Below are 10,181 nucleotides of genomic sequence, written 5' to 3'. Positions count from 1 at the left end.
AGGATGTAGGACCATATGGCAAGAGGACACAGCCTTCCTCCTTGAGGCACCAAAGCAGGCTCTTTGTTTTTCAAAGTCCTCAGCAAGGTGTCTCGGTCCGTGGTGCTTAAGGTAGAGATGATACACCAGAAAAGAGCAAACGTGCCCTTAATGCACATCATCCGGAGAGCTTTATCTGGGACCCTGGTACCTGCCATGCTTCACAGCCATGGTAACTGTACTGCATGAACATGATGCTGCCAATTAATAAGAAAGAAAAAAAATAGAGAAATGGTAAAAATGTGTGAAGTTTTTGGAAAGAGGATTTTTTTTTGTTAATTATCACATTGAGTTATTTCTTGAGAAGATTTCAGCTTATGGCTAGAATCTCCTTTTGGGGCTTGATTCTGTTGCTGCCTGAGATGCCCTGAGATAGTTGTGTTCCCACGTGGTGCTGGAAATTTTGGACGTGGCTCGTATGGGACATTAGCTTGTCATTAGGAAAATTATCTCAGAACAACTCTGTTGAGAAAACCTATTTCCCTCCATTGACTAGAAAAGGAACTCCAGACAACTGGGTCTGGCATGGGGTGAGATCAGCCTCCTCCCTGTTGTCCCCTAATATGGAGTTGCACTTCATTGACTGTGCAGGGAATGAAAAAGGTGTGTGGCTAGATTCATTGGGACACCTGTAAGATGTCACTATAACACAGGTATGTTGAGATTTGTGCAAAATTTAGCCATCCAAAAATGGAGCATTTCCTTGAAGCTGGGCACCCTGCTTTCCTCATCAGTTGAGAGAGCCCCACACCTCAGAGTTCGACGTGCTCTGTGCAAAGAGTGAGGAGTGGCACGGACAGCCGTGGACAGGGGGTGGTTTCCTGAGTACTGGGATCTGTATGAGACACAAAAATGTCTTGTTTAATGGTGCAGGCTTGATTATAGCAGAAATGTTTAGAAAATAACTTTGAAAATGAAGCAAGAAAGAAATTAAGAAAAAGTTTTAAAGCAAACAAATATTTTGTTATACTTTCCAGCTTTTAATTTTTTTGTGTTCTTATTATTTTTCTTGATTTATTTTCTTTTTCTTTTTTAATACAGTGGTTCTTTAGGGGAATGTTGTGTTTTTTCTTTTTTTTAAAGGAAAGAGATTTTCAGAGCTGAGGTGGGATGCAGTCACAGGGCCATGGATGGCTAGAGCCATTGCAGGTGCCCTGCTCCCCTCTGCCCAGCCTCCCTCTGCAGTTTTGAGGGGCTCCAGTCTCCTACAGGTCCCCTGTGAGAGCTGCCAGGCCCTGGCAAGTCCCTCAGAGACACCAGGGCCTCTCCAAGTGCTACTGGGTGCTTGTGGTTGGACAGCTGAGCTCTGCCTGGAAAGGTGAAGATTCCTTTTTCAACATTAGGAAAAATATGAGCCCACTTTCATCAGCTCAAATGACTGGATAATTTTAATGTCAATGTTTTCCTGTGATGAAAGAGTGGAAATCTTCTGGAAGGGTCTTAATCTCAGGAGAAGAAATATTGATCTGTCCTTGACCTTGTGTTTCCACTGCTCTGTCTATTAGGCTGTGGATGTAATCTCAGTGATCTCTCACATATTTCCACATGTCCTGATTAACTTGATCATTTCCAAAGTTATCTTTGCATCAGATGACCTGGACATATGCACTTTCCATAGTTTCACAGTTCTCCTCCTCCCCTTGTTCTTTATCATTCAGATGCCTCCCAACTCTCCAGTTGCTGCTCTGAGCTTCTGGGAGTCTGAAGCTTGCCTTGTCTTTCAGCAGTCTCATTGTCTCTTCAACCAACTCCTTTGTTCTGTTACTTGACTGTCCTTTCCTATCTATCTGTTGAAAACATTTCAAGGAAGGTTATGTCTTGTGGGCAGTGGAGCTCACTGGAGGCAGCCTGGACTTGGCATAGAGTTACGGAGTGTCTTTTATCTTTTATTAAACAGTTTCAGATTTTATTTTTGTTTCATTGCAATTAAGACATCATTCTGTGCCTGTTTGCATCTAGTTCTCTAAGGAAAGCAGGGGGGAATTGGTGCACATGAGCTGTAACCTTCAGCTACAGACCTGAGAGAAAAAAGGTTAGATTTTAACCAGAGTGCTCTAAGTCCCCAGTGGCTGATGAGGGAAGTGGCAGGGGTGGGGAGCTGGGGACGAAGGTTCTCCATACATGTCTCCTATCAAAAGTACTGCTTTTCCTACATGTCCAGAGTTCATTCGGAGACCCAGTGGGTCAGTGTGAATTGGAGAATGTGAATGAAAAAGTCAAGAATAAAGAAAGCTGCAGAAGCAGACATCTTTCGTTTTCAGGTGCTCCTTGAAATCTGCCTAATTTCAATACTCTCCTGAAAACTTTCTCATTAGCCACACAAGACTTGAAGAACTGAAGAAAATTATGGAAAGAGGCATGGCTCCTTAGGGGTTTTTGCATTTTAATGCCCCTTTGGCTGTATCTGGTGCTGAGCCCATGAACTGCAGATGCTCAGAGGAGACTGAACAAACCTCTCAAGAAGTTAAAGTCAGAAGCAAATCCCAAGTTTCTTGGAGGGTTAACAGTCCCACTGAGGGCCATTACCAAGAAAGTCTCCCCAGGGGCTGATAAGGGCAGAAAGTTGGAGGCCCTGATTGCAGGTAGGCAAAGGCAATGTGCAGGTGGCTGTGATGCCGAGTCAACCTTGATTTATGTTATCAAGCAGAGCAGCCAGGCACTGACAGCCAGCCCCTGGGTAGGGTGATCCTTTCCATCGTGCATTGCTCAGGGCTCTTCCTGGGGGCAGTGTGCGGGTGGGGGTGCGCAATGCTGAGTGCAGGACCATGATACGGCACCTCCTGTGCTTGCAAGGGAGAAGGAGGCAGCAAGGCCACAGTGCTTTAAGGCATGGTGTCTTCTTGTGGGCCTTAGTGGCAGAGACTCCAAGCATAGGCAAGAGGACGGAGACCTCAGTTCTGTTGGAGGCTTTCAGCCTTGGCAGTGCCCTCGGCCACCTCCACCACAGGCTGTCCCACACCTGTGCCTGTTTCCTTGCAGACTGTAGACTCCCAACCTGCTTCCCCACCTTGCTCTCACCCCGGGATCTCCCGACCTCCCCTGCTGTCTTCCTGTCCTCACTTGCTTCTCCTTGAAACACAAAGCCAGGGGCTGATCACAGGCTCCCTCTGGGTGACCTGTGGCACCACAGCACTGCCCTTCAAGTGACATTTCCTTTTCCTAATGTCACAGCTGAACCCCACAAGCTGCAGCTTGTGGCTCTTTCCCCTTCTCATGCTGTTCCCCACTACCAAGAAAAGCTCCAGCATCTCTGAAACCACCCTTCAAGCAGTCACAGGCTCCTCCTCTACTGCCCTCAGCCTCCCCTTCACCAGGCTAAAGAAGCCCAGGTCCTGCAGCCTCTCCATAGAGGCCTTGTCCTTTAGACCCCTAACCTCACCTTCGCAGACCTCCTCTGGACCCTCTCCAGTTCCTCCCCATTCCTCCACCACAGGGCATCCCACACTGGGACACCCTATTCTAGATATGTCCACACCAGTGCTGAGACGAGGGGGATAATAATTCACCTTGTCTGGGTGGCCACTCACTTCCTAATGCCGCCCCATATGCAGCTGGTTCATTTGTGGTGAGCACTCACCACTGGTTCATATTGCATCCCTTGCAACGTCCAGGTCCTTCTTCTCAGGGTCACTCCTCTACCGGTCAAGTCCCAGCCTGTCCTGATGCACAGGCTGTTCTGCCCGCTCTGATACAGGACCTGCCATTTCTCCTTGTACAATGTCATGAAGTTTCTGTTGGCCAAATCCCCAACTCTTTCAAGACCCCTCAGCTTTGTACCACTGTTCTCCACCCTTTGAGCCAGGCGGCCTCCAGCTCAGTTCCCACACCCTCCATTGCTTACTCCTCCATCCCACATCTCCCCAGTTTGGCTATAAAGATGTTATGGAAGACCATGTCTAAGGCCTTCCTACATTCAAGAAGTGCATGCACTGTGCTCCCCTTGTCCACACAGCCAGTCATTCTGTCACAAAAGGCAGTGAGATTGGTCAGGCACAATTTGACCTTGATGACATCATGCTGGCTGTTCCCAACCCCTTCATGTGGCTGGAACTAGCTCCAGGAAGATTTGCTTCCCAGGGACTGAGGTGACGCTGACCAGCCCATCACTCCCCAGATCCTCTTTCCTGTCCTTCTTGAAGATGGATGTGATGTTTGGCAGGCAGGAGGGGAGGGCCAGGGGCTGGGCAGTGGCTGTGGGGCTGTGCCAGCTCCTGCTGCGTCACTGGTCCCTGCAGTGGGGAGAAGAGAGACAGAGGATGAGGCAGCACGGGGGTGGTGGCCGGTTGGCAGGGGCAGGTCGGCAGGGGCAGGGGCCAGTGGGGACTGCAGCGAGGGGTCATGGCCGGTGTTTCAGCAGCAGTGGCTGTCGCATTCACTTCACAGGCCAAACTCCCGCATTGACCCCAGGCAGAAACAGGCCATTTCCCTGGTGCCCGTGCCACCCTCCCAGCAGGACGGGGACATACAAGGAGCATGCTCTGCCTGTTGTGGTGGTCAGGGCAGCTCCCCAAGGAGCACAGCTTTGCCTGAGGACCTCTTGGTCCATGGCCTTGGCTCCAGCACAGCTGGAGCAAGAACTAGAGCTCGTGGGCCAGGCCAACACCCCACTGGCACAGTCCCTGCGACAGCTTTTGGTGCCCTGTCCCCCACACAGCCCTCCTGCTTTGGCAGCCTCCACAGTTTCTGCACCTTGCCCAGCCTTGGCCATGTCCCATGCAGGGGTTAGCACACAGCCGTCCCCAGGGCCTGCTGGGGTCTGGGCCAGGAGAGAGGCTGGAAATGGCCTGGCTCTTCCCCTCGGCACTGAGCCCAGCAGGAACGAGCTGGCCGCACAGCAAAATCCGCCCATAAACCTGGGTTGTGCAGCCAGGGCTGGAAATGGCCTCCACTCTTCCGTGCCTGGCATGTCTTGCTTCCCCTCCACAAGACCTGGCTCTGCCCCAAAAACCCACTGGTATGTGTCCTCACCCCAGGGAGTGCATCAGTGCTGGCCTGCCTGGCCACTCCTGGAGCCTCCCCTATGCTCCCCGCAGGGCCCCGAGCTGGTGGTGCTGCTTTGCAGAGCGAGCGGGTTGTGGTGCCCCAGGGCTATGGGGTGACTCTGCACTGGCCGTGGTGGTCAGGGTGGGAAGCAGACCCAGCCGGATGGACGTCATTGCACCTGACAACCCCTTACCAAGGGGTCTGTGACTGTGGATGATGCTCTGAGCAATCAGAGGACATTTTCAAATGGCTCAGGCTGTGTTCAGGTGTGTCCCAAGATGCTGTCCAAGGTTTTTCAATGAAGGTGACATGAACCACTCTCCAGGCTCCCTTTCCTCTGCCTGCTGGGTCCCCACTGTGGGTATCTGTCACCAGCATTGTCATAGGGAAGACAGTCCCAGGCAGATACCACTTGACCACTCAGCACCTCCAGGAGCACTGGGCACCCACAAGTGAGAGCTGAATCCAACCCTCATTCCCTAACACAGCACCCCATGAGCTCATCGCCTTGAGTCCAGGGGAACCTTGGAAAAGCAACAGGCCCTTTCATGGTGAAAGCCCCTGAGTGAATTCTTGGCTTCAGCTCTGGAAGAAGAAACTGCCTTTCAAGCACAGCACTGAGGAAATAGTCTTTTATTAGAACCAGGCCAGCTCTGACACAGTGACAGACACATTCACAGAAGGCCTCTGGGTCAGACAGACTGAGTTCATGCCTCTGGAGAAGTGGGATGAATTTAAATCATTCTGTACAAGCATGATTATCACAGATACAATACCCAAAGCACAACAGTTGTCTGAGATAAATTCAAGTCACTTACAAAGAGGGATGGGCAACTTATAGCTGCTGAACTGGTACCAGTTGAATCAGTTTCTTCACTGCATCCTTGAGCTCCTTGTTCCTCATGCTGTAGATGAGGGGGTTCACTGTTGGAGGCACCACCGCATAGAGAACAGTCACCACCAGATCCAGAGCTGGAGAGGAGATGGAGGGGGGCTTCAGGTAGGCAACCATGTCAGTGCTGACAAACAGGGAGACCACGGCCAGGTGCGGGAGGCACATGGAAAAGGCTTTGTGCCGGCCCTGCTCAGAGGGGATCCTCAGCACAACTGTGAAGATCTGCACGTAGGACACCACAATGAAAACGAAACACCCAAAGACTAAACAAACACTAGCCACAACCAGGCCAGCTTCCCTGAGGTAGGAGTCTGAGCAGGAGAGCTTGAGGAGCTGGGGGATCTCACAGAAGAACTGGTCCACGGTGTTGCCTTGGCAGAGTGGTATTGAAAATGTGTTCCCAGTGTGCAGGAGAGCATAGAGAAAACCGCTGCCCCAGGCAGCGGCTGCCATTTTGACACAAGCTCTGCTGCCCATCAGGGTCCCGTAGTGCAGGGGTCTGCAGATGGCAATGTAGCGGTCATAGGCCATGATGGTAAGAAGGAAATATTCTGCTGAAATTAAGAAGACAAAGAAAAAGACTTGGGCAGCACATCCCGAGTAGGAAATGGCCCTGGTGTCCCACAGGGAATTGGCCATGGATTTGGGGACAGTGGTGGAGATGGTGCCAAGATCAAGGATGGAAAGGCTGAGGAGGAAGAAGTACATGGGGGTGTGGAGGCGGTGGTCACAGGCTACGGCTGTGATGATGAGGCCATTGCTCAGCAGGGCAGCCAGGTAGATGCCCAGGAAGAGCGAGAAGTGCAAGAGCTGCAGCTCCCGCCTGTCCGCAAACCCCAGGAGCAGGAACTCATTGAGGAAGCTGCTATTGGACATTTGCTTCCTCTGGTCTTTGGGGGACTGTCCAGGGAGGAAAAGACATTGACAAGTTAAGACTGACTTTGAACAAAACCCACAGCATTTCTCAGAGCAACTCCCCACACGTCCTTTCTCCTTACCAGGAGGACCATCCTTCACCTCCTCTACTTTTGCTCTAGTCTGTGCTTTCGGAGTCTACCATGAGCAGCAGGGTCCTCTGTCCATGGGCTCCAGAGGAGACAGCCCTGCTTGTCACACAGACAATCAGAATGAAATCTCAAAACCAGGATGGTCAGTCATTGTGCAGTGACAAAATGTCCTTGCGGTGCTGTCAGCGGGATTAGGTGAGACTCCTGAACCTCTGGTTGGCTCAGTTCTAATCCAGTTGGCTGGGGACCCACATGACCACCCAGCACATGCATAATTCATTGCTCTTGATACACCTTAACCTCAGAGTATGTGACAGTTACTGCAGGAACACTTTGTATGGACTATTTACAAATGTCTTAGCTATGCACAAGCTGATCACTTTTGCAGCAAGGACACTTTGGGACACCCCACCCAGGATGATTATCAACACATTTTGGCATGCAAAATGGACTAGACACAGCAAGATTTGCCACGGGGGAATTTCTAGAACCTTCAGAAATTCCCACCTGCAAGGCTGCCATAACTCTCAGTCGAATACTTAATTGCCTAGGTCCAGTCAAGCACCTAGTTTCAAGGTGGTCCATTGTCTCATGACAACCTATTCTCCCATCTGTGCAGATGACTGGCCAGAAAAATCTCAGGCCAGGCAAGGAGCTAATGACCGAAGTGCTCTGGGTGTGCACACAAGTGTAGCCCTGGTACCCAGCCAAATCACAAGTATGACTCAAGAACAAGACTGATTTTTCATATGTGAAACTCACCTGTAACTTCAGTTCCTTAGCTCACACCAGATGCTCTGCCACACTGGGTACATGGAGATAGCAAACAGCAACATGTATTTGGGGGTGGGGTGGGGGGGTAGTTTCTGGGGATGGATGTCCTGAGTTGAGTGAGGGGGATTTCAAGCAGTGACCCCATGGGAATACTCTCCATGTCCTGCAGGAAGGGATGACATTAGCATCCAGCCCATCAGCCTCTGAAAGAGAAGAACCCTGGGAGGAATTCATCTCCTCCTCTTTCACCCTTCTGAACAGAGGTGTCTCTATCCAAATCAACCACCCCCAGCTCCCACTCGGTGCAAGGGAGGAAAATAGGCACATGAAGGCAGGGGTTACAGGACCATTGCAGAGGTCCCCGTTCCACTAAGATAGATCCTATCCTCACATCAGTTTACCACCTGCACCCCATCTGCAGCCACAATAGGGGTTGCGGGGCAGGGGGTTCAGGCAAGCTCTGTGTCCACATCCTCTCTCTGATTAAGCCTACTCCTAATGGGGAAGGGGTCTGCAACATCCTCACAACCCATTCTCCAGAAGAAGGGCTGCAGCAGAGGGGCTTACTCACCACACATGGGACACATCTACTTAAGGGATAGAAATCCTTGGCTTTTTTCCATTATTAGAGAATCCTGAGGGGGAAAAGTGTGTGGGTTAGTGCATCGTCCAAAAGAGGATGTCTCCTTAGGGAGACTTGGCACATTCCCCAGCCCTGCAGACTGCATGGCCCAAAGACACACAGGCCAGGAGGGGTCTTTGACCACTCGCTCCCATGCAAACACCTCCAGATGGGCACCCAGGAAAGCCTGCATCTTACTCAGCTGTGCACATCCCCCTGCAGAGGAGGTTTTGCTCTCAGTCCCTCTGTCAGGCAGTGGTAAAATGGGCACGTATAGGAGAGACGCACATCTGCTCTCCTGGAGCCTGGACTGCAAAGGAGGTGTCTCCTGCCCTGGATGCTGTGGCCTTGCAGGCAGAGGCTCTGCTAGGTGGCAGAGGAGACACAGGGGCTGGCTCAGGGGAAGGCATCTGCATTGCAGAAGCTGTCAGGGAATTGCCCACATCCACCCTCCCACAGCCTTTCCTGTGAGAAGCTTCCTCTCTTTCATGCATCATCCTGCTGCTTCCTGGCACTGTCCCAGGGGCAGATACCTTCAGGTCTGCAGGTGCTAAGGAGCAGGTAAGACCAACCCTGAGGAGGCTAATAAACATTGTGTTGATGCTGCTACTAAGCAGAGGGGTGGCTGAAGGGATTTGCTGAGGTTCCTTGCAGGCGTTTTGATCTCTCAGTGGTGAAACAGTTTAGGAGTCGCAGTTTCTTGTCTAAACTAAACACCTCTGTTTCCATTGCAGCCCTGTCAAAGGATGGGGAGATTAAGCACAGACTCAGGAAGGAAAACTCTGCCCTTTGCAGGTGTGACCAGCATATACTTTCCTCTTGAAAAGTCCCCTTCGGAAAATATCCTGCAGGTGAGCTAGAGCTGAGAGTAGCCCTGACCCGTACAGCACCCTCTCAACAGGAGAAGGAACCTGCCCTGATGCAGATTGCTCCTACCATGCAGATTCTCCCTGCAGCACCATCATGGGGAGTTCCCTGGGCAGGCTGAGTGCTGACCCTCGCAGGCAGCAGAGTCACTGCCCCAGGCACACAGCACCCTGGAGTGCAGGGACACTGCTCTAAATTACAGCCTGTGCAGACCTGGGTGCACTCCCTGGCTTCACACCCCTGCACCATCCCCTGGAGAAGGTAGTCATGATGCCCTCTCAATCTGATGGTGTGGCCGGGAATCTCTGCTCTAAAGCACCAACTGCTCCAAACAGGAGAAGCTGGCAGAGCTGCCCTGACCGACCCTATCAGCTGTGGAACGTGCCAGCTGCAGAAGAAACTGCCAGGAACCACAGCAGCGTTGCCCTGCAGCCAGAGACTTACTGTGTCAAGGGCAGTGAAGATGTCTCCTCACAGTGAGCTCTCAGCTGTCCTCCTGTTGCTGACTGTCTTTAATTTCTGAGCAGCTCCTCTCATCCTGGCCCCTGCAGGCAGCACCCTGAGTCTTGCTGCTCCTTTAAGAGCAGCTGCTCCTGGACAGAGCTGTCTCTCTGCAGCTCCTGCCAGGTTGCCATGGGCTCCCGTGGTCCCAGGAGCCAGGCCCAGCTCAGGAGCAGAGGCCCAGCTGAAGACATGACTTGCTCTGTCTGTCCCTTGTGCACTCTCAAGATTTTGCCAGGGTCCAGGGTTGACGTTTCCTGAAAGGCATCAGAGTCACCCTTGGAAAATGTCCACTGAAGTGGATTAAAATAATCACCGATGGTCCCTCTCTAAACAGTGGAGAGAGACTGAGTCCAGCATTGCAGTTGGTCTCATCAGAGGGTGGTTATCTAAAGAGAGGTGGAAATGTCCCACTCTAGAAAGCCCTGCTCCCATCAGGACACATAGACAGGGATGAGAGTGAGTTCATTGACTTGTGCTTCAGGGGCTGATT

The 10,181-nt window shown here is 51.6% G+C and overlaps 1 protein-coding gene across 1 annotated transcript; it reads right to left on the bottom strand.

Annotated features, from left to right (window-relative positions):
• Positions 1-5,890: 5,890 nt before the first annotated feature.
• Positions 5,891-6,793, bottom strand: LOC135325591 (olfactory receptor 14C36-like; the record flags this gene model as incomplete). Its single annotated transcript, XM_064503691.1, has 1 exon — positions 5,891-6,793. A coding segment is annotated over exon 1 (903 nt), but the record flags the coding sequence as incomplete, so codon positions are not given.
• Between the last annotated feature and the right edge of the window lie 3,388 nt (positions 6,794-10,181).

Source organism: Dromaius novaehollandiae, unplaced genomic scaffold, assembly GCF_036370855.1.
Source record: "Dromaius novaehollandiae isolate bDroNov1 unplaced genomic scaffold, bDroNov1.hap1 HAP1_SCAFFOLD_31, whole genome shotgun sequence".
In the NCBI taxonomy this organism is placed as follows: domain Eukaryota; kingdom Metazoa; phylum Chordata; class Aves; order Casuariiformes; family Dromaiidae; genus Dromaius; species Dromaius novaehollandiae.
This window is presented reverse-complemented; position numbering and strand designations above follow the sequence as displayed.